General features: G+C 46.5%; 2 protein-coding genes across 5 annotated transcripts in view; one reads left to right on the forward strand and one right to left on the reverse strand.

Annotated features, from left to right (window-relative positions):
• TSKS (testis specific serine kinase substrate) overlaps positions 1-7,244 on the forward strand; it is a 29,099-nt gene extending 21,855 nt beyond the window's left edge. The window contains exons 8-11 of the mRNA XM_088655030.1: positions 888-1,046; positions 3,129-3,264; positions 5,689-5,813; positions 7,043-7,244. Coding sequence (XP_088511156.1) covers positions 888-1,046; positions 3,129-3,264; positions 5,689-5,813; positions 7,043-7,217 — 595 coding nt within the window. The 3' untranslated portion in view covers positions 7,218-7,244. The remainder of the gene's footprint in view (positions 1-887; positions 1,047-3,128; positions 3,265-5,688; positions 5,814-7,042) is intronic.
• Positions 7,245-9,462: 2,218 nt separating this feature from the next.
• Positions 9,463-24,476, reverse strand: part of CPT1C (carnitine palmitoyltransferase 1C) — a 54,114-nt gene continuing 39,100 nt past the window's right edge. For all 4 annotated transcript variants that reach the window (XM_035135050.3, XM_088655031.1, XM_035135051.3 and 1 more), the window contains 6 exons: positions 22,442-22,606; positions 21,077-21,211; positions 20,162-20,314; positions 12,476-12,589; positions 11,580-11,672; positions 9,463-10,384 (listed from right to left, as the gene is read on the reverse strand). In XM_035135050.3, the coding sequence (XP_034990941.3) occupies positions 10,277-10,384; positions 11,580-11,672; positions 12,476-12,589; positions 20,162-20,314; positions 21,077-21,211; positions 22,442-22,606 (768 nt within the window). In that variant the 3' untranslated portion in view covers positions 9,463-10,276. The remainder of the gene's footprint in view (positions 10,385-11,579; positions 11,673-12,475; positions 12,590-20,161; positions 20,315-21,076; positions 21,212-22,441; positions 22,607-24,476) is intronic.

A 24,476-nucleotide genomic window follows, 5' to 3' on the forward strand; every position in this document is an offset into this window, starting at 1 on the left:
TTACATTCCTTATTATTGCCATCAGGGCCCCCTTTCTCAAAGGACCTCTGGCCCACGGGACAAAAGGTGGCCCCTGAGGTTCTCTCTCTGGCCCTCACGGCTCTCCCTGGGCACGACTCTCCCACTCTCCTTGGACCCCCACTCCTCCTTGGCCCTTCCCAAGTCCTTTGGCCAGCTAAGAAGTGCCCTTGAGGTGTTGGTAATGCCCAAATGGAGACGGGAATGAGCATGTAGCCGCCTAAATGTTTGTGCGGCTGGAATGCTGCCTGATGTACCAAGGCAACCATTACTCCACCCATTAGGGGAGGGGTAGGCAACCTATTTGGAGCTTTTGTTCTTGCTGGGGAAAAAAGTTTTTTTTGTGTGGCTTTTTCATTTTTTTTGACTGCGACTTGTTCTTCGTTTTATGGGACTGACTTGTGGCTGTGGCTTGTTGCTTCGTTTTTGTGACTTGTTTCTGTGACTGTGTGGAACCCAGTTCAGCTACTGGTTGATTGTGTGACTGCAGAAATGGATAAAAAGCCCCCCCCCCAATCCAAACAATGACTATCATCAGTGCATGTAAGGGGAAAAATGTAATTTTAATTTTTTTCATCTACAATACTGTCTTATTTTTATAATACAGTACATTGATTATCGCCTTCATTTTATGGATCAATGGTCTTGTAAGTTACAGTAATAAAATTCATGTTAAATTGCTGTTTTAGCGGTTGTTTTTCATCACCTGGAACGGATTAATCCGTTTTCCATTACTTTCTATGGGAAAGCATGCCTTGGTTTAAGAACGCTTTGGTTTAAGAACGGATTAAGTTTGCAAACCGAGGTACCACTGTAGTTGAGTTTACAGCAGCCGCCTTTTCCCCCTTTCCCCTTTCTTCCTGTGCCAGGGCCAAGCGGACGTCTGTCTCTCTCACCCAGCTCCGCGCTGACCTGGATGGCCTGTGGCAAGTGAAGTCACTCATGGAGGATGTGTCGCGGCATCTCTCAGCACTCAAGCCCCTGGAGACGCCTGACAGGCACCCTGCTAGCTGCGCCAGATGTTCCAGGTACTGGCTTCAGAGACACACAAGGGTGGAGGGGTCAGGATGGGGGAATATAAGCTGAGCCAGGAGCAAGGAGGCTGGGCACAGGGTAGAAGGGCTCCAAGACCGTTCAAAGGATACAGCGGTGGCAGACTCTCACCATTTAGAAATCCCTGCACACGCATGCTATACGTCGGAGCAGCGCAACAGCAGGGCCACAAACGCACTCAAGATCACAAGAACACTGGAAATTCATGGAAGAGAAGGGGACAATATAGTATGCAAGCATGCAGGCTGTTGCCCACGTTAGAATTGGCTGCCGCCAGAGTTTCAGAACAGACTTGGCAGTTTCCTACAAAATCAGGTGTTAAGATTTGGATTCTTGCTTCCGTTTCTTCACAAAAATAATGAAGCAACAAACCTCCAGTCTTCCTGGTATTGGTATGTATGTTTGGAAGTACTAAGAGGAGACCAAACCACTGTGCCTTGAGCGGCTGATTTTTTTCCTGGTCTGCGCTGCTAGAGATAGGAAGAGCTTTGCTAGATCAGACCAGTGGACCGCCCAGTCCTGCAGCCACAATGTCGTGGCTAAACAGATGCCTGGGGAAAACCTGCTGGCAGGACTGCAGCGGAACAGCACCATTTGCTGTTCCCAGCGACTGATATCCAAGGGCGGTCAGTCTAAAGCCACCACGACAAGTCGATCGCCTTATCCTCCCTGAGTGGGCTTGTACCCATCTAGTCAGCCTGGATAGCTCAGTGGGCTAGAGCGTGGTGCTGATAACGCCAAGGTTGCAGGTTCGATTCCCCCCCCCCCATATGGGACATCTGGATATTCCTGCATTGTAGGGCTTTGGGCTGTCCTCAGGGTCCCTTCCAACTCTATGAGTCTGCCTCCTGGTAGATGTCGATAGCCACCACCTTGCAGTTTGTCTAACCATCTTTTAAAGCCATCTAGATCTGTGGCCATGGCTGCCTCTTTTTTTTTTTTAACCTATTAGATAAATTGGAGTTCTTGTTATCATACACACCAATAAGAATCAGACCAAGAACTCAGGCCAACAATACCATTCAATAATGAGAATAATCCCTATTAACAAACCAATTGTGAACATAGAAAACAAAATTGCATGCAACCATACCATACAATTCATACCTGCCAAGTTCCGGCCTGAGAAATAAGGGACTGGACCGGAAGTAGCAGACCGGAAGTAGCGCTGCCACCATTTTGGAACTGGGCGGAGCATGCTCAGAAGCGACTTTTGATGCTGCTCTGCCCTGTTCCATAATGGCCGCCGCACCAGAAGTCGCGCTGCAGCCATTTTGGAACTGGGCAAAGCAGCATCAAAAGTCGCTTCTGAGCATGCTCCGCCCAGTTCCAAAATGGCCGCCGCGCCAGAATAAACCAGGGGAAAACAAAAAAATCTGTTTTTTCGGCTGGGAACAGCCGGGAAAACGGGGGTTTCCCGGGGAATACGGGAGACTTGGCAGCTATGATACAATTTCTGTAATAAACAATGTTTAAATAATATTCACAAACTGAAAATTTCTCAGTTCAATAGTATCTAATTGAATAATTCAGGTTCCAGTTCCATTAATTTTGATGCAAAATATCAATACAGCATTTGATGTAAGAGTACAGTAATTGTAATATTCAATCCTTTCAGCTGATGAAGGTTAAAGACACTGAAACAGGGCCCTGTCCTGGCTTCTGACTTTGGATTATTGTGGACGCTACCTTATTTTAGAAGGCTCTTACATCAAACGCAGTATCGATATATTCTGACTTCGGATTATTGTGATTTCTTTCTGACTCTAAAAGACTTCTACACCAAACGCTGTATTGATATTTTGCGTGAAAAGACTCTTTTAATGGAACTGGAACCTGAATCATTCAATTAGATACTATTGAACTGAGAAATTTCCAGTTTGCGGATATTATTTAAACATTAAGTTTATTACAGGAATTGTACGATTGCATGCAATTTTGTTTTTAACCTAAGCAGGCAGAGATCCTTCAGGGAGCGCAGGATAGGAGAAGGGAAGGAGCTCCCAACCTCTTGTCCTTGCATGAACCCTGCCTCATCTTTTCCCTCCCGGCCACAGCTACAGCTTTGTGAACACGGACACGCTGAGACAGATGGTCGAGCATGCCATGGCGCCCGTCCTGGAAGAGCTTAAGCAGAAGGCGCTCCCCCCGGGCCCATGCCCCAGCTGCCAGCGCTTGCAGAAGAAGATAATGGTACCGTCATCCCTCTGCGCCCCCCCATCTCACCCCCAATAAAAAGATTCCAGAGTGCAGCCTCGCTGGAGCGTTCTTCTGCCCTTGGGCCAGATAAGGTGGCCCTGGACCTCCAGAGATCTGGGCTCAGGTAGAACCGCCCCCTTTGGTGGGCTCACTCCCCAGAAAGCTGCCTTACATACCGAGCCCAGTATTGTCAACTCTGATGGGCAGCAGCCCTCCAAGGGCTCTGGGCAAAGGTCTTTTCTCCATCCTGATTACCTGGGATGTCCTGAACTAACAAGACCTTGTGATTGAACCCTGGGGCCATCTCCTCCAGGGCTGGGCCTGCTCTCATAGCCTGTAGGGCTACTGCTTTTCCTGTAGCCACTTACTGGGCGACTGCCTCCTCCACTGCATCACTCTCTTCCTTGTTTTTTTTTCCTGGTTTCCATAGAAATAATAGTGACCTTACCGTACATCTTTTTAAAAAGGGAGGATATTCATTCTAGCAGGGGAAAGGGGTGGGAATTAAAACAAAGGGGAAAGTATCGACTTCTCACCCCTAAAAATTCCAACGGTTTGGGGTGTGTGAGATGAATTTACATTCAATGGTCGGGTGGAGGGGAACGCAGTATTTTGGAAATGTTTTATTCCCTGGCCCTATACTCTTCATTCTGTGTGCAAGTTTCAGGTTTTCTGGAAAGCAAAACTGGGATCTCTTTTTAGAAGGGTGTGCTTGTGTACGTATACCCTCAGCAGTTGCATCTAGCGTGGTCTTCTGGAAGTTGAATAATGGGTGCCCCTGAAACAAAGTGAAACGTAGCTCTTGCCCTCTGTAGTTTTGGACTATAACTCCCATCATCCCCAGCCAGCCTAAGGGAGAGAGCGTTTTTGTTTCCCCTCCAGCAATAGGTGTCAAGCCAGTGAAATTGCCAAGTCCTGGTGGCACAGCCATAGGGCAAGGGGCTGGCTAGCCTGTGGCCTTCTGGGTGATGCTGAGCTGCTGTCTCCCTTCATCCTCGGCCACTGGCTTTGTTGGAGGAAGCCAATGGGGAGTTGTACCTTTTTGTGCAATTGCAGGAGGGTCACAGGTCAGCCCCCCCCCCTTGCCTGTAGGGCTTGAATTGGGAAGGTGCTAAATTCTCGCTCAGCCTTGACAACCGGAAAGTGGCATTTAGCAGCTCGCCTTTCCAGCCAGAGATCTTTTACAAGGTGGCTGCAAACATCAAACAAATGCATCGAGGCTGCAGCCTGATTCTTACTTACCTGGGAGGAAGCCCTACTGGGACGTCACGGTAGACCTGTATAGCAAGGGGTGTCATTGGGTACCTATGGGAGCAGTCGATATAAAAAAATTTTTACAGCCGGGGGGGGGGAGGAATTGAGGGGCCTTTTAAAAAATACTCTGACATCACAGTGGGAGATGCATAGGAGCAATTTTAAAAGGAAGTGGTTTTTTAAATAAAAATAATAGAGTGCAAGGGTTTTTTGGGGGGGGGGGTGGAGAGGTGGGGCGGGGTGGCCACCAAAATCTCTGTTGGGGGCACCTGCCACCTGTGGGTTTGCCACCTGTTTTTAAAGAACAACTTTTCGTTTTAGCCCTTACAAGTGCCTTTTGGGGGTTTTCCCCCTCGGGCACAGCTTTTTCACACGGCTCCTTTTCAGCTGCAGCACATACCCCAGCTGCACCGGAGATGGAGGCCTCTGTGGTTGCCATGGTTCCCCCTTGCCCATGCTGCTTAGCCCCCTTGAAGGAAGCAGACCCACACAGCCTTCCTTAAAATAACCTGGGCAATGCGCTCGGTGCTCCGCACAAGCAGGTATCTGCCCCAGGAGGCGGCGCCTGGGCTCACATTCTCAACAGCACATACCTGGCTGCTGAAATAACCAATACGGGACATGCAAGATGTCTTTTGCAGTAACTACCAAACTTATTTCTGCCCCTCATTTGTGGCCGAATGAGACAGGTGGCAGAGCTTGCCAGACCAGCAGCCTCTAGCTGTGGCTCGCAGCCGCATCTTTGATACCAAATTATCTTGGCCCGGCAACCTTTTGACCTATCAGCTGCTACCTTGCAGAATCTTCTGGCCTTGTGCCCCTGTTTTTCTCATCCTCAGCTGGCATCCTGTTGCCTTAGGATCATGCACAGCCACCAGGGGGCGCCGGAGAAACGTGCAGGGACACAAGAGTCTCGGTAAACTTCCTACTGAGATATCTCTGCCGTTTCCAAGTGGACCCCTGTCCTACCACCATCTCCTAACAGCCAAAGCATAGCAAGCCATTATGGCTTGCCAAATCAACAGCTGTAGTTGGTCGCGACTGCCGGCAGCCCTAAAATTGCTGGCTTGCCCCTACCCTGGTTGGCTGATGGCTCTGTAGTCCTTTCTTCTCTCTTTCTCTCTCTTTTACCCACCTCCAATTGCTCTGGTCACTGGGAGGCAGGATCTGGAACACACGGCTGTGGACACTCGCGCACGAGCAAATGCCCTGAGTTCGAATGTACGCCTGGCCCAGGATGATGCCCTGAGAGCCAAGAACTATCTGGAGCGGGCCAAGATCGCCACGGAGTGAGTAAGCAAGGGGGGAAGCCTCCATGGACGGTGCCTGCTCTCTGCCTTGCACATTCTACAGGCCCATGGAACTCCCTGATCCTGGAGCCAAACCCTTGCAAAATTCCGCCTCCACCATGATGAAGGTGTCTCAGCCCAGTATACCTGAAGGAGCATCTCCACCCCCATTGCTCAGTCTGGACACTGAGGTCCAGCTCCAAGGGCAGTTCCCTCACTGCAAGAAGCAAGGTTACAGGGAACCAGGCAGAGGGCCTTCTCAGTAGTGGCGCCTGCCCTGTGGAACGCCCTCCCACTTATTTTCAGAAGACATCTGAAGGCAGTCCTGTTTTAGGACATTTTTAACGTTTGATGTTTTATAGTGTTTTTAATATTCTGTTGGGAGCTGCCCAAAGTGGCTGGGGAAAGCCAGTCAGATAGGCAGGGTATAAACAATAAATTATCATCATCATCATCCAAGGGTAAATGCATAAATTAGGGCTATCAGCTGATTGAAGATATTTTAACCAACTAACTAACTGAGTTTTACTTAATGATAAATCTGCATGCAACTAAACCGAACTTGGGTGGTGGGTTGTTTAAGATAATGCTTAGCTTTCCCCACTCAAAATTTCAAGCGCATGGATGCTCACACAGAATCCTGGGAGCTGTCGTTTACTCCTCCACAGGGCGACGGTTCCCAGCACTGTTCGCAACTACAGTTCCCAGGATTCCTTGGGGTCGAGTGCTTTCAATGTACGGGACGCTCTCTCCCCCACTCTGCTCTTCCCAAACCACAGAGTGGCTGCCTGAGTCAGCGCTCGTGGTTCATTCTCGCCAGTGAAACCACCCCTGGGATACTGAAAAGCAAACCTCGACTTCGGGTTGTGGTTTGTTTAGAAATAAAAAACAAGCCACAAGCGCCGGTTCGGATGTGATGGTAAAAGCCAGCCACTCTGCGGTTTGTTTCGCTCTTCAGCTAAGGGAAGGGGCTGAGCGGGAGAGTTTGGGCTCCCTGCACCAATGCACATCATCAAAACTCATGCAAGGTGCGGTTAAATGACAGACTCAAATGATGGGGCAGGATGGGACCCAAACAGCTCACGATGGGGTACTGGTTAGTAAGGCTGCCTATCAGCCGGGATCCGGTGGGGGGGACAGGACAGACACACACACACACAGAATGGCAGGTTGTGGGTCTACAACCCTAAGCAGCCGTCTCGCATGCTTCTCCCTCTCCCTTCTTGCAGGGATAAAGCAACTGCCCTGGATTACCTCCAGAACAAGCTGAGTTCCCTCCACTCGCAGCTGTCCCTGGTCTCCCAGGAGGGAGGGCCCCAGTCCTCAACGACCTCCACCACTTCCTCTATAAGCCTCGCCAAGCGGAACTCCTGCCCGTCTGAATTAAACCGTGACCCCCAATAAAAGAGAGATGGCTGTGACTTAAAAGCTGCCCACCTCGTCTGTTTGGAAGCCAAGGAGTGGCTCCAGGGGGAGAACTAGAGAGGGGGGGGACCTCTTCTCTTATTTGCTTCGCTGCCGAGTCCAAGGAAACGGCCTGGAGGGAGCCAGCCGAGGGAACTGGCTGTAGAATTTGCAGGTGGAATTCAGTGCGTCTTTATGATTTGATCATTCGCTGTCAAGCATAAGCATTTCCATTTCCTAGGCAGAGTGCTCTCCCATCTTTTTCCTCCTGCCAGCTTTCTGGGGGTTCTCCAACCAGCATGAATTTGGGAGAGACACAAGGGTAGCAGGGTGGCGGAAGCCCACGGCACCATTGAGATGGGGTTAGTTGAACCTGGCCCTATGTGCTGGGTGCATAAATTTTTATTCCAGCAGACCACAGCTCAATGCGGGAGGGTGGGTGGGGCGGGAGGCAAGGGGATGGATGGATAGCAAGGGAAGTTGGGGGGGGGGTAGATGCATGGAGCGAGATCAGAGAAGTTGCAGGTAAAGGCTGTATGTCTCAATCTTCCTCTGCTTGCTGCTGCCCTGCTCCAAATCCCCACCAGCTTTTGCCCTGTGCCTCATTTTCCAACACAGGGAGCATGCATTTTAAACACTGCCAGGGCGTCCGCTTGAGTGGGGGGAAACTTAACACTCACTGCTTCTGTAATCTGCTCCCTCTGGGAGTGGCTTTTCCTCTCCGAAAAAGAGCAGAAGCTGCAATTGCATCTTTCTCGCAGTATATGCAGTTTGAGCCTCTGAATTTCGCACAGTATGCCGTTTGCTGCATTCACAGTGTCTGGGGAAGGAGTCGAAATGCGGGCCTGTTTTCCTTTGCTTGATATACCTCGCAGAGAGATCTGCACCTGACCTGTCAAGCAAACATGAGAACTGGTACCCACACGTGGTGATGGCAGTCGAGCCGGCAGGAAGCCAGCAGGTCCCTCTGCAGGAATGGCTTTTTCCTACCATTGCCTCCTATGAAGGCAGCAGACCAACTTTTCGAAAGCTGGCTTGGCACATAGTTTCACGTGGACGTAAAGAGACCTGAAGGATGTGTTTTGCTACGAACTTGCGTTCTCAGAAGACAAGGCAGTGTGGTGAGGTCCTGTGCAAGCACTTCTTCTGGCAGCTGCAACAGATAGTAAATCTGGGCATTTGGGCACATATGAAGCAGCTGTGACTAGTTCCAAACACCCAACACTTTCAACCTGCTTTGTGCTGAAATTAGGGTTGCCAGACTCAATAGAGGACAGGACTTCTGTGCCTTTAATTGCCCTTGCTCTCTTTTGAGTCTGGAAACCTTAAAGAGAAACCAGCAGACCCTTTGTTTAATTTCCAAGCAAAGGGTCTGCTGGTTTCTCTTCAAGGTTTCCAGACTCAAAAGAGAGCAGGGCAATTAAAGGCACAGAAGTCTTGTCCTCTATTGAGTCTGGCAACCCTAGCTGTAATCACAAAGGCAAACACCGCTTCTAAATACCCTTCACTACCCGTGATGGCAGCCTAGAAGAACCCAGAATTCCCAAGATTCAGGCAGCAGCAGAGGTATATAAAGCACATACCACTTTAATTAGCCCATGCTTCCCCACAAAGAGTCCTGGGAACTGTAGTTTGCTAAGAGTGCTGAGCGTTGTTAGGAGACCCTTGTACTTGGAGAGATCCACTTCTCAGAGCTCCCTGGGAAGAGGGATTGATTGTAAAAACACACTGGGAACTGCAGCTCTTTGAGGAGCATTGGGGTCTTCGTAACAACTCTCAGCACCCTTAACAAACTACAGTTCCCAGGATTCTATGTGGGGAAGCCATGGCTGCTTAAAGTAGCACGATAGAACCTCAGACTCTTCCCGTTGAATCACAGCCCTCCATCTTACGCTCTTCTACTGTAATAAAAGGAACAGGACCCTCACTTCCTCACCCCATCCTCCCATACATTGGGCACTAACATTCCATTTCACATATTGCAGCATCCAGACCTTGCATTGAAAACAGGCCTTTGGCTTAAAACTAAGCCTAAATTGCAAAACGGACTGGAATGCTGAGCAGCGTTCTCTTGTGACAGAAGCTGCAAGCTGCCACATTCCGCCACACGCTTCCCGGAAGCAGAAAATGCTAAACGGGCTCTGTCCCTCCTCTCGGCTCACGCCACCCCCACCCCCCAGCCGCAGCTTGAAAACCTGCACCGACCAATCACCTCCCAGTTGACAAAAGGCCACACGTGATTCCGTTTTGTAAGATCTCCTGCCCTGTGGTTTTATTCAGGTCTGTGATGCTAGCAAAACAAAACAAAACAAAAGACCCACCACCCATTGTTCTTCTGCCACTCCTCGCAACTCAAATTTCCCCAGAGGCATACAAAACCCTGCAATAAATGAAGACCAACTTTCCCTCCCTGCACCGACTTTGTGGGGATTCCTGGATCCCCAGAATGGGAGGAGAGGGGGTTCCCCTCTAAATATCACCCATCACCCCATCCACAGTGCCTCCGGGGGACAGAGGGGCAGCAGCAGTCACAGGGAAGGAATCCTTTGAATAGGAAGTGTTGGGGACGCAGCCCAGCTGCTGTGGGTTGAAGTGGGCAAGGAAAAGAGCTTCTTAGCTGCTGGAGAGAAGGGGAGAGGGAACTGCTGCTTCTAAAACACCCTGGGATGGCCACAATGGGAGCACTTAAGATTTCCCGAGAGCCAAACTCTTCTGTTCTAAGCGAACCACAGTCCTCCATCCACACAGGTGCCCTAGAAGAAGCAAGATTTTGCTACCAGTCGTAACCCGTTTTAGACTTCTACCAACCCAAAAGCAGGGAGATGCTGAGCAGAGGGTGAGGGTCATTTGCCTACATGGCATCCGGCACAGGGTCCAAATCTCCCAAATCCGAGAACGGAAGAGGGGCATGCCCGTCCATTGTGCTTGTGGGAATCCTCAGGCAGGCCCGGCCCGTTCATCCCCGGCTTCAAAATGTTCCTGTGGATCAGAGGACAGAAAACACACACGCACACTCCAAAGTGTGTCTGGGGACCTGGCTGTGTAAATCCCGCTGGCATTTATTGAGTCACTGGCCGCGACTTGACGGGGGAGTTTTTGTCCAGTTGGAAAAGGGCCAAGATGTCCACCATGGCTTTCTGGATATTTTGTCCAAACCGGTGTGCGTCCTGGAGAGAGAAGCAGGGGAGGTGAGATCGGGGAACTCAACACACCTAAAATATTTCAAAGCCTGAGCTTACTTAGAAAATGGAAAATCTGGTGTGGAAGTTTCTTGCTCTGAAAAAGGAGAGCAGGTTGCCCCAATTATCCCTCCAGATGGCTCAAGCAAGTAAGCAGTGGGAAAAATCAAGGGAATCCTCAAGAGTTACTAAGCAATCTAAGCCAAGGGAGAAATCAAGACAGGAGCGAGGCAGCAGTAAACCACACTGAGCAAGTTGGAGTTAACTCTTCATTGGCAAAAACAGGAATATCAGGCCAATGAGCACAGCAACTCTTTGGTACGGCGTCTTGCCCGCATGAAGCAGTTGCAGAGATGGAAGCCTTCCCACAGCTGCCCAAGTCTCCTCCTCTTCAGGGTTTCCCCCGTGCAATCTGAGATACTGCCCGTGTGAAGCTAACTCCTCTGCCCTTTTTATGCCTCTATTGGTTCTGGGAGACCGAGGAAGAGAGGAGCTTGTTGCAGCAGGAGGGGGAAGACACCTGGGACTCTTCACCAGCCAGATTCCTCTCCTGCTTCAGCCTAGTCTTCTGATTCTGGACTTCTCTCTGCCACTGCCACAGCTGCCTAAGTCCCCTCCTTCCCAGGGTACTCCCCCCCCCAAGCATTCTGAGACTGCGTCTGTGTGCCTGGCCTTTGCTACCCCCACTTTATGCCTCTCCTGGTCCTGGGAGACAAAGAGGAAGGAGAGCTAGTTGCAGGAGGAGGAGGAGATACCCATGGCTCTTCACCAGCCTGACTCATCTCTGCCTCTTGGCCTCCCTCATCCCACTCTCTGTCTGCTTCTGGGCTTCTCTCTGTCACAGACTCTCCCTTCTCACTAAGCCCTGTCACCCCTTAAGCTTCTGACTCCTCCTCCTCCCAATCTGCTCCCTCTTCTCCCTCTGACCACTCATTGCTGTCCCACTACCACTCCCCAGACTCTGAGCCTTCTTCCCTTGGTGGTTCCCTAGCTGGTTCCTTGCACCACTGCTCCACAGTCAACCAGTCCGCGACAAAATATTCCCTGAGCCAGTGCCTCCCCGCAGACGATACAAGCAGCTTATAAGAATCTCACTGCCTATCAAGCCCTGCCTGCTGACCATCCACTGAGGCACTCTATCACCCCAGCATGGCTTATGCGCCCCTCCTGGCAACCCACTTACCGTCTCCTTGCTGGAGAATTTGCACGACACGTGGAAGTTTATGAGATCTTCGCCCACGATGACGTACGACACGCCATAACCGTCGTCAGCGACCTGCCCGGGGGAGGGGGGGGAGAGAGAGAAAGGGGAAAAAACAGCCTGAGAAAGGAACTCGGATTGCAGACCTCTGTCCTCTCCCACATCCGACAGAGCAGCGTTCCTAGAGGATGCAAGAGAGTCCTGGCTCTCAGACCACCAGCTCTAAGTCACTTGGCCACCACTTTCCACCCCCCGAGAACCCTGGAGGCCTGAGCTTAATATTTATTTATTTATACCCCGCCCATCTGCCTGTGTTTCCCCAGCCACTCTGGGCGGCTCCCAACAGAATATTAAAAACATGTTAAAACATCAAACATAAAAAGCTTCCCTAAACAGGGCTGCCTTCAGATCTCTTCTAAAAGATAGTTTTTTGTTTCCTTGACGTCTGATGGGAGGGCATTCCACAGGGTGGGCGCCACTACCGAGAAGGCCCTCTGCCCGGTTCCCTGTAACCTCACTTCTCGCAGGGAGGGAAGCGCCAGAAGTCCCTCGGAGCTGGACCTCAGTGTCTGGGCTGAACGATGGGGGTGGAGACGCTCCTTCAGGTATACTGGGCCGAGGCCATTTAGGGCTTTCAAGGTCAGCACACCAACTCTTTGAATTATGCCCAGAAATGTACTGGGAGGCAATGTCAGTCTTTCAGGACGGGTGTTAGTGGTCTCAGCGGCCACTCCCAGTCACCAGTCTAGCTGCCGCATTCCGGATTGATCGTAGTTTCCGGGTCACCTCCAAAGGTAGCCCCCATGTAGAATGCATTGCAGTAGTCCAAGCGGGAGATAACCAGAGCATGCACCACTCTGGCGAGACAGTCTACTCACCGGCCCAAATCCACCCCCAAAAGAAATGTAGTCTGGGTGGTTCTGGAGGTCAAAGAGCTCTATCTGCTGAATGGGAGTCTGGCTGGTAGAGAGTCGCCACGGCTCAGACAGCACCTGGCAGAGGGGAGAAAAGGGCAGAGGATCAAATGGGTGAGGGGCTCTGCCACAATGGGTATCCTCTTCCCACCCCCACCCCCTTGCTGCTCTCCACAGAACCTCTCCCCTCAAAACAGTATACAGGTGAAACTCAGAAAATTAGAATATCGTCAAAAAGTGCATTTTTTTCAGTAATGCAACTTAAAAGGTAAAACCAATATATGAGATAGATGCATGGCATGCAAAGCAAGATAATGTCAAGCCTTTATTTGTTGTAATTGTAATTATTTGTCGTTAGGCGGGTCAATTATAAATGCAATGTAATTAATGAAATGTAATAGTGATGTTTATTTTTATATTATTGTAACTACAGTGGAACCTCGGTTAATGAACACGTCGGTTTATTAATTTTTGGTTTACGAACGCCGCGGACCCAACTGGAACGGATTAATTCACTTTCCATTACGTTCAATGGGAAAGTTCGCTTCAGTTTATGAACGCTTCAGTTTATGAACAGACTTCCGGAACCAATTACACCCATGCTTCGGGTTAAGTACGCTTCAGGTTGAGTACTCCACGGACCCGTCTGGAACGGATTAATCCACTTTCCATTACTTTCAATGGGAAAGTTCGCTTCAGTTTATGAACGCTTCAGTTTAAGTACTCCGCGGACCATCTGGAACAGATTAATCCACTTTCCATTACTTTCAGTGGGAAAGTTCGCTTCAGTTTATGATCGCTTCAGTTTATGAACAGACTTCCGGAACCAATTGTGTTCATAAACCGAGGTACCACTGTATTTGCTTTATTACTGTGGAATTTCCAAAAGAAAGCATTTGTGAAAAGTAAAAGAAAAATAGAAAATAATAAGTTGCATTACTGAAACAAATGTACTTTTCGACGATATTCTAATTTTCTGAGTTTCATCTGTATTTCAGGAGGGCCTGTGACTCCTCAGCCCAAACTGGTCCTCTTATGCATTGCTAGGATCAGCAACGCTCTTTATTTTTATTTTTCAAGACCCTGCCTATACTGCTTGAAGTTAACTCCCAGCTAAAAAACAGCAGCAGCAAAGGTGCACAATTAAACCATCAATGCAAATGACTGATAAATAGATATGTATATAAAGTTCCTTCATCTGATACATGTTCCCACTCAGCTCTTCTCAAGTTCCTGGCTCTCGCCCAGGAGCCACCCCACCCCACCCTGGTGCTCGCTCAGGAACCAACAAAGTCACTGATCACCCCCCAAAAAAGAGGGTTCCTGGAACCTACTGGCCATCACCCAGCTTCCTCACCCTAGGCTTGCATTTTACACCACTCACACTGTGAGCTGTAGCATCACACCCAGGTCCCTGTGACCACCAGCTTTCCAGATTTTGTTTTCAATAAGCAATGTTCTAGCTCTCAGCGTTTCAGGGGAAGAAGATCCTACCAGCAACCATTGGTGAGGCTCTCTCCTATTCCCTTCACCGGGGCAACAGCCCCCCCCTGCCACCTACGTGGGGGAAGGCCCCACCTCTCGTGCACATTGCTCAGAAACAGTCCCAGTTCTGCACACGCAGCAAGCCCGACCTGACATGCACTATTAGTGGCGACTCTTGCACAGAAGCTGCTGACATGGGGAAATTGGTGATACGAGTGTTGGCTTAAAACTTCCCCTGCTTCCAGTGCATCCCAGCGAATATCACTCCTGTAGATCCTTCTTTTTAAACAAACAAACAAACAAAAAACCACTTTGGTAAACTTCTGAAACATGCCTGGACAGGGTGTAGGGTGGAACTGACTTATGGTGAGGAGGATTTCTAGGGGAGAATCCGTGGATGAGGACAGGTTCACTAAACAGTCCTCCCTATCGTAAGCCCTACTGCTGCATTTTCGTCTGTCTCAGCTGATGGGCTGGACCACACCGTTGCCCAGATAACATCTGGTTTTGCCTAGCTGCTGCTTCAAAAAGTTACGCCTTCAGGGTGAAGACTTGTGTTTCCAACCCTCTTTGCACCTGCCTATCCTTCCCCGCCCTCCGCCCCAAATTTTTTTATTCATTTTATCAACAACTACATAAACAAAAATAATACAACACAACAAAAAACAGCAATACAACAAACATAACAATACAAATAAACTCTTATTTTTCCATCTATTTATCTAATCATTGTTATATGGACTTCCCCAAGTCCCCCCTATCTGATTTTCATTTAAACTCATCTTTAGAAGTTTCCTCAATCATGATTTAAAACTTTTTTTACAACTTAACCATTATTATATTTTCCTCTCCTTGTTGCACTTATATATATCCCTCTTATATTCTAACACAAACATCTACTTCTAATCCTACAGCCTAAAATTTACTTCCAAGAATATTCATAAGTTTAAATATAACAATATCTTTCTAAATAAACTTTAAGCTTCCTCCAATCTTCCTCCGCCGTCTCTTCCTTCTGGTCCAGGAGTCTCCCAGTCAGCTCAGCAAGTTCCATGAAGTCCATCCTCTTCTTTTGCCATTCTATAGTTTGGTAATTCTTGTTTCTTCCAATATTTTGCTATTAATATTCTCGCTGCTGTCATGGCATACATAAAAAAAGTAACATCCTTTTTGGGAATTTCTTCCCCCACTATTCCAAGTAAAAAGGTTTCTGGTTTCTTAATAAATGTGTTTTTCAACACTTTGTTCAATTGATTATAAATCTTTTCCCAGAAGTCTTTTACTTTCGAGCATGTCCACCACATATGGTAAAAAGTTCCTTCCACTTCTTTACATTTCCAGCACTTATTATCATGTATATGATAAATTTTTGCTAACTTAACAGGTGTTAAATACCATCTATACATCATTTTCATCATGTTTTCTCTCAATACATTACATGCTGTAAACTTAATTCCCTTTTTCCACATCCTTTCCCAGTCCACCATCATAATATTGTGCCCCAAATCTTTAGCCCAATCATTACTGATTTCACTTGTTCATCTTTCGTATGCCATTCCAACAATAAATTATAAATTTGGAAATATTTTTCGTTTTTGTATCTAACAATTCCGTTTCCAACTTAGACTTCTTAATCTGAAAACCAATTTTTCTATCCATCTTAAACACTTCATTTATCTGGACTTATTGCAACCAATCATTCATTTTATCTTTAAGCTGTTCATAAGGTTTTAACTTAAATCGGTCCTCTACTTCCATCAAAATGTCTTTATATTCCAACCACTTATCTTCCATATTCAACCTTTTATGAGTCTTAGCTTCCTTTCTAACAAGTCCTTATATCTTATTCACACATTACACAATGACTTCCTAATTATATGATTTTTAAAACCTTTGTGGACATCTTACCGTACCATAAATATGCATGCCATCCAAATGCATTATCAAAGCCTTCCAAATCTAACACATCTGTGTTTTCAAGCAAAAGCCATTCTTTCAACCAGCAAAAAGCTGCTGCTTCAAAATTAATTTTTAAATCTGGCAGTGAGAAGCCACCTCTCTCTTTCGCATCTGTCAATAATTTGTACTTAATTCTAGGCATTCCCCCCTGCCAGATAAATTTAGACAATGTATTTTGCCACTCCTTAAAAGAATTCAATTTATCAATGATCAGAAGTGCTTGAAACAAGAATAACATATTTGGCAATACATTCATCTTTACAACTGAAATACGGCCCAACATAGGTAATTTCAGCCTTGTCCATATATCCAAATCTCTTTTGATTTGTCATAATTATCTTTATACAAATTCAAACTTTTCACAGTCATATTTACACCCAGATATTTCACCTTTTTCACAAATTTCAAACCCATGGTTTCCTCTAACATATGCTTTTCCTGTATCATTATGTTTTTCTCCAAAACGTTGGTTTTACTCTTATTCAGTTTAAAACCTGCAACTTGTCCAAACTCTTGTATTATCTGCAGTGCTTTAATTGCACTGATCTCAGGGTCTTGTAAGGTTAACACCAAATCATCTTCAAAGGCCTTTAACTTATACTGTTTCGTCCCTACCGTTATACCTTTTACCTCCTCATCTTTCCTTATCCTGTTCAACAAAACCTCGAAGATAGAAATAAAAAGCAGGCGGGAAGTGGGCACCCTTGCCTGGTTCCTTTTTCAATTCTTATTCCTTCTGAAACCACATTATTAACTATAATTTTTGCTTTTTGCTCAAAATAAATTGCATTGATACCATTTTTAAAAAATTGGCCGACCTCTATATTACTTAAATTTTGCTTCATAAAAATTCGAGAAACATCATCAAAGGCCTTCTCTGCATCTATGAACATTAGCATAGCTTTAGTATTCTTTTTTTACCTCTAATCTCTTGAGCACATCAATTATATTCCTAATATTATCCTTCATATGTCTTCCAGGCAGAAATTCTGCCTGATCTTTATGGATGTGTTCATTCAAAACCTTCTTTAATCTTGCGGCCAAAATGTTAGCAAATATTTTGTAATCCACATTTAACAAGGGAATCGGTCGATAGTTCTTTACTTGAGCTCTATCTGTATCGGGTTTTGGAATCAGGGTAATAAATGCATCTTTCCAGGTTTCAGGTGCTTTGTCCCCCATTAAAATCTTGTTGCATACATCCATCAATGGTTGGATCAGCCAGTCGTTTAATATTTTGTAATATTTGGATGTCAAACCACCAGGTCCTCGGGCTTTGCCTATTTGCAGCATTTGATTAATTGCCGTCTCAACCTCTTCTCTTGTGATCGTATCATTCAGTAGGATCTTTTTCCCCGCTAGAATTTTCTGCGAACCATTCTTGTCCAAGAACTGTTCTATTTTCTCCTTCTCCTCCTTATCTCTCTTGTACAGCTGCTTATAGTACTTCTGAAAACATTTCCTTACTCTATTGGGTTCTCAATATTTTTTCCATCCATCAAAATGTTTGTGACTGTACTCTCCTTTTGTCTCTTCTTCAATTGCCAAGCCAATAATTTCTCACATTTATTTACAGATTCAAAAGTCTTTTGTTTCATCATTTTAATATTCTATTCAATTTCTTGATTTATTAATTGAGAAAATTGTACTTGTAATGCTTTAATCTCTTTTTGAATCTGTGACTCTTCGGATTAATTCTTATTTTTTTCTCTTTCTCCTTTAATTGAGACAAAATATTTTCCTTCTTCTCATTTTGAAGCTTTTTCCTAATTGTGTTCTGTTGAATCAGAAAGCCTCTCATAACAGCTTTACTTGCATCCCATACGACCCTTACCTCCGTCCTACTGTTCAAATTCAAATCAAAATAATCCTTTAGGGTCTTTTGGGCCTTACTGATGGTTTGTTCATTTCTCAGTAAACCATCATTCATCCTCCATCTGAAGGAACCTTGCAGAGACAACTTTAATTCCATCAAGACAGCATTATGATCAGAAAAAGTCCTTGGGCAAATCTCAGATTTAGTCACTCTTGGAGTCAAGTCTTTGGTTATCCATATGTAGTCCAGGCGGCTGCACAATTGCTTAGAATCTGAGAAGAACGTGAAATCTTTCTCCACTGGATTCCTCAGTCTCCAAACATTCACCAAATCAAAATTTTCCACCATTTCGAAAAATGTTTTTGGTAATCTTCCATCATTTGTAAGCTTTTGTCTTTGAGTTCTGTCCATCATTGTTGAGACCACCCCACTCAGGTCTCCCTGGATTATTTTGTAATCCAGACAGTCCAGCAGTACAGCCTGTAGGTTTTTAAAGAATTCTGACTTGCCCTCATTTGGTGCATAAATTCCAAGCATCAAAAGTTTTTCGCCTTGTACAGTTAATTCCACTGCAACATATTTTTCTTCCTCCTCGAAGAAGCCAAGCGGCAATTCAAAGTCCTCTTTACAGCTATTCACAAGTCTTTCAAGTAAATTCCCTCCCCCCTTAACTGCTTCTGGGGGGGGGGAGGTGAGACTCCTTCTTGGGAAGTTTAAAAGTCACAGAGATACTTTTCCCCGGCTTCGGTAAAATTACTGCTTTCCAACTCAATCAGTGGAAAGGGGCTGGCTTCCTTTTTTAAACCCCTATTCCATGTCCTAATTTCTTCAAATTAGTCCAAATATCAGAAGTACTCACGCTACAATTCTTTTTGTAGTTTTTCTTTTGGATTTGATCGCTGGTGATTCTCAGTTCCGCACTGTCAAAGGAAGCAATTTAGTCTGTTGCGCAGCAGCTCCGACCCCCTCGCTCTCGGTGGCTCAAAGCAGAGCCTTACCAGGGAGGGGGGAGCTCGCTTTCAGCGCCCGCCAGACGACCATGTCCCCAAAACACCCTATTTGGGGTTCTTCTGGGGGTCTGCTGCGCTGGAGCGGTTTCCCCCGCCTTTGACGTGCCGAGGTCCCTTCAGCCGAACGGACCTCCGACTGTGATGGCCGCGCGATCAACAGGAAGTCCCTGCACCTGCCTATCCTTCACCTGACTCTAGATCTGGGGTTGTCAAACCTTTTTCTGCTCACGGGCACATCTGCAAAGTATAGAAGCTGCCATGGGTCTCCACTGCCACCACCACCACTGCAACCTGCTCTATTGACTACAACAAAATGCTTCTTTCAAGCCTAAATCCAACAGAGAAAAGGCATCTGTGAACAGCCACATGTGCCAGCAAGCACCACACTGGTAAATCTCTGCTTCGGATTCTTTGTGGTTCTTCACATCCCAGCAAGGGGTTCCCAAACTCTCCGGCAGACTAAAATTTGAACCAGTCAGCTGTATGAGTCAAATTGCTGGGCGCCCCATGGAAAGTGGAAAAATAAGCAGACTCGCTAGCATTTCGAGTATGCCACGACCCACCCAGACAACAAATTTGGGCATGCATGACTCTCAGCTCGTGTTGGCAGCGAAATTCAACACTGGTTGAAGACGAAAAATGCAAAATTTCAATGTGGATGACTAACAAAAAATAAATAAATGACCAAGCCAGATATGTGTCTGGTAACACCTCTTGATAACGAGCAGCCATGGCGTGTTTTAAAACTCCTGGGAAAAGGAACCAGAGCAAGCAAAATAACTTAGTAAAAGGCAGTATTTTTTTTTGTTAAAACAAACAAGGTAATTCCAATCAACAGCACAGTGGAGCCAACTCTTATTTTCTTCGATTGGGCAGGAACATGTTAGGTGAGGACATTCACACTCCTGATTGGCTCAAAATATATCCTGGGAATAAAAGGGTCACTGACTACGGCCACATTTCCTAGCCTTACTTTTACATACACGTACAGTGGTACCTCGGTTTATGAACACAATTGGTTCCGGAAGTCTGTTCATAAACTGAAGCGTTCATATACTGAAGTGAACTTTCCCATTGAAAGTAATGGAAAGTGGATTAATCCGTTCCAGATGGGTCTGCGGAGTACTTAAACTGAAGCGTTCATAAACTGAAGCATGGGTGTAATTGGTTCCGGAAGTCTGTTCATAAACTGAAGCGTTCATAAACTGAAGCGAACTTTCCCATTGAAAGTAATGGAAAGTGAATTAATCCGTTCCAGATGAGTCCGCGGCGTTCGTAAACCGAAAATTCATAAACCGAGGTGTTCATAAACCAAGGTTCCACTGTACCCTAGCACCACACACATACACACACACACACCCCTGACCCGACAACACTTACCTCACGCAGAAAGGGGGAGTCTAGGCCGAGATATTTGGAGACGACATACAGACAGAAGAGATGCCTGTCAATGCCAGCACCTGTCATGGCTTTCCGGTAAAGGTTCTGGTGCCTCTCAGCTGCCATGCGGAACAGACGTAACCTTGTGCCATCCTGGGTATGAACAGCAGATGAAGATGCTGAGAAAAGCTTATTCTGCACCTTCCACATTTTCTAGCCTCTGCCGATTCCTCCTTTCCTATTGACCTGAAGGATCACCTCTCCCCATGTGGCCAACCCACAAAAGGCTCTTCTCCGCTGACACCTCCCCAGGCGAGGGGGAAAATGGGTGGCTACTGGAGACAGGGCCTTGTCCGTGGTGGCACCCCAATTGTGAAATGCCTTCCCAAGAGGGGCTCACCAGGTGTCTGTGGTGTAAGCACGCACTGCTCTTTCCTCCCTAACAGGGTCCTGTGCATCTATTTGGTAGTAAAGACACTGGGAATGTGGATGGCAAAAGTCACAACATCCAGCAGAGCATTTAATCTGGTGGTATTGGCCTAACTCATGAGAACACCTGCCTCCCCCACTTAGTATCAAGTTTCTAGTCCTCATTGAACTAGAGTTGGCACTTAGAAGATAGACGGCATCTGAAGTGGCACTGCATGTATGGGAGAGCAGCTCCTAATCCTCACGCTATGGTCTCCTATGTCAATCCCTGATCCCAAACTTTAAATATAAAATCGAAAGTTTTGAAAGGAGAAAAAAAAAGAGGCAAGGAGGAGAAAATGAGTACTGAAAACATTAAAGTGCGGCTCATTTATGCAAATTTGACCATTTTGCTTACTTCATTCCAGAAGGCAGGATTATTCTTAACATACATGACATTTTAGATCTGATTGATTCCTCTGGCAAAGGCTGCATTTCAAGACTTACGTTCTGGGTAGGATCCATCATGGCCTTGACAAAGTTGCATGACTCAATGGTGCACGAACGGACTGTTTCTGTGCGGCCCTCCCGGAAGAGACGGGTCATGGATGCCTCGTAGGTGAGGCAGAACTTTTTCCTGTCCTAAAACAGGGAGAGAGGAATGCTTGGCTGAGTATACGGGACAGGCTTGCCTCTGGATCAGTGGGTGGAGCGATATGGGAAAATACTTAATCTACAGCTGAGCTATAATGCATCTGCCACAAATTGTGGGCACAGAACAGCAGCCTTGCTAGGCCAGGGGAAGCTGAGATGTCATCACAAAATAACAGAACTCAAATTATACCATCCATACAATCACAACAGAACCAAGAGAGGTGGTGTACTCTATTGCAGATATTAATATTGTACAGCTTGAAGCAAACGGATGCATTAAAAATACTCCTCCTGGAATAAAAATTGTCCAGGCGCATAAATATGATTCTGAAGCTTTACAGAATCTTCTTCTAAACAGGTACAGAAACAGATAATGATACACCCAAATAGTTCCATAAGACATGTGTTTGTCAGACTATAGGTTCACCTTAATGCTATTAGATTACTCCAAACAGACCTAAAATCTCTATAGCCTCCATTAGCCTGGCGCTGTTTTTCTCTCCTGGACAGACTCCTTTGAACATCTTTGACCCACTGTAGTTGGGAATGAAAGGCCCTTCAAAATGGTGATTTGCAATTAAATACCTTACTCATGTGATCTAAAGTCAAACACCACGTGAAAGAGCAGAGAACATCAACAGTTAATTGTCAATCCATCTAGGAGCTTAGAGAGCTCTTCCTAACTTTAGTATACCTTAACGAAATTTTCCAGTGTTAAATCCTTAGTAATACACATACAGGCATTTTCCATTTTGGTGTGCAATTAAACAATTATACTGAGCGCTGCACCCCATAGTCGCCTTTGACTGGACTTAACTATCCAGGGGTCCTTTAGCTTTTTTTATACTTAACATACTCTCGTTCCTTGGAGGTTTTTAAGCAGAGGTTGGATGGCCAACTGTCATGTATGGTCTAGTGGAGATCCCTACATTGCAGAGGGTTGGACTAGATGACCCTGGGAGTCCCTTCCAACTCTACAATTCTATGAAAGGCTTTAAAAGTAATAAATAGCTCTGGCTGGTTCCTACTGATGGGGGGAAAACCTCACCAGAGCTACCAGCCAGTCTGGCCTGGGGAGAAGAGGCTTTGGCCCCCATGCATTTGGCTGGTGGTTGTGACACTTTGGGGGGGCAGCCAAGCCTAGGGACTCTGCCTGCTTGCCTGCCTGCCTGCCTCCCTGCCTGCCTGCCTGCACCTTCATCTCACCAAGCGACATACCCGAAAATGTGCCAACTGAAGGCAGAGCTGGATGAAGCCGTCTGGGCTGGTGTGGCATTTCTTGATGAGGCCTTTGCCAAATTCCTTGAAGGGGAAGGTGTTGAAGTCTATGTCATTAGCCAGGGCCAAGGCCACAGACAAGGACTTCAGGATTACCTCTTGGCACTGTGGACAAAAGGGGAACAACAGGAGGAAATGAGGACACAGAGCAGACCGTAGGGAAAGCAGTAGCCAATGGCCAGGGCTCTCTGCAGCATTTTTTACCTTTGATGCTTGAGATGTGCATTTTTCAGCATGCACCTTATATATTTTTTGTGATTTTTGTTAGCTTTTGAAACAGTTTTAATGCATTTCGAAACTGTTTTGTTGTACAGTGGTACCTCGGAAGCGCAAGTCCGTTCGGCTTCCAAAAGGTTTGGAAACCAAGGCGCGGCCTCCGATTGGCTGCAGGAAGCTCCTGCAGTCAATCGGGAGCCGTATTGGATGTTCGGGTTCCAAAGAACGTTCGCAAACACTCACTTCCGGTTTTGCAGCGTTCGGGATCCAAGGTACGACTGTATTTTAAATCGTCGTAACCCACCCTGGGACCTTCGTTTGAAGGGCGAGTAAATAGTAGTACTTGTTGCCATTGTTTTCCTTTTGTATTGTAAGCCAGTTTCTACACAAACTCACACTCTATTCTCCACCCAAACACTATGCACTGTTAAGAGTTTAAGGACACCTTGCAGCCCGGCAAAAAAGGAGGGGGTGGGGAAGGGCCTGTAGGAAGTGTGACCTGGGGAGGTTCCTGCTGTTTCCTCTGCCCATCATGTTTTTTGATGCAACTCCTTCACCAGAGGCCCAAGTGACATATTTGGCATTGCACCCTTAGTTGCAGCCCTCCAGGACAGAAAACTCCTGGCCATAGTTACCTTCCTGGTACCTATTCATTACTTTTCTTGCACTGTGCAACCCCCCTTTTTATTATAAAAAGATTGAATAGCACGGGGATAAAGATAGAGCCATGTGGCACTCCACTCAAGCCATGGGTAGGCAAACTAAGGCCCGGGGCCCAGATCCGACCCAATCGCCTTCTAAATCCAGCCCACGGACGGTCCGGGAATCAGTGTGTTTTTACATGAGTAGAATGTGTCCTTTTATTTAAAATGCATCTCTGGGTTATTTGTGGGGCACAGGAATTCATTCTCCCCTCCCCAAATATAGTCCAGCCCCCCACAAGGTCTGAGGGACAGTGGACCGGCCCCCTGCTGAAAAAGTTTGCTGACCCCCGATTTAAGCTCTGCCTCCAGGCTGACAAAGCGTCAGTAATTAGCATCCATTGGCTATGGTTGTTCAGCCAGATATGGATCCACCCAATCTCACTCAACCCACATGTTACCATCTTGTAACAAGGTTATCATGGGAGACATTGTCAAATGTCTTCCTGGAATCAAGATATACTGTGTCCACAGCATCCCCATGATCTACCAAATTAGCAAATATCAAAAAAAGAGATAAGATTAATTTTGAATGATTTGTTATTTGTAAACTAAAGCAGGCTCCTAATAATCGATGCGTTCTTTTCTAAACGCTCACAAACTGACTGCTTAATCATCTCCTCTAGATGTTTGCCCAGTTTCAACATCAAGGATGGCAGCTGCCGATTTTCCAGGACCTGCTTTGCCCCATCTTTTTGAAAATAAGGACAAGCTTTGTCCATCCCCTGTCTTCCAGTGAATGGATAAATGCACGATTGTTACAGTGACACTTTTTAATTTTAAAAGCATGATCTGCCAATGAAACACTGAAAAATGTTCTGGGTGGAGGGGAGGAGGGAACACTGCTGTCAACAGCCAGTTCACATTGTACAGTACTGGCCATCAGCCAAGGGCTACTGTCTGCAGACAGCCCTGTAGCAAAAACCTCAGAAACAGTAAAGATGAGTGAAAGCCGTTCTCACCTCGACAGAAAAGATGGAGATGACTGCCGGGTCTGTATGTACCCTTAGCATACCGCAACAGTAACAGAAGGAAGAAACCTCCACCTCTCTCTCGTA

This window comes from Zootoca vivipara, chromosome 12 (genome assembly GCF_965207765.1).
Source record: "Zootoca vivipara chromosome 12, rZooViv2.hap1.1, whole genome shotgun sequence".
Classification (NCBI taxonomy): domain Eukaryota; kingdom Metazoa; phylum Chordata; class Lepidosauria; order Squamata; family Lacertidae; genus Zootoca; species Zootoca vivipara.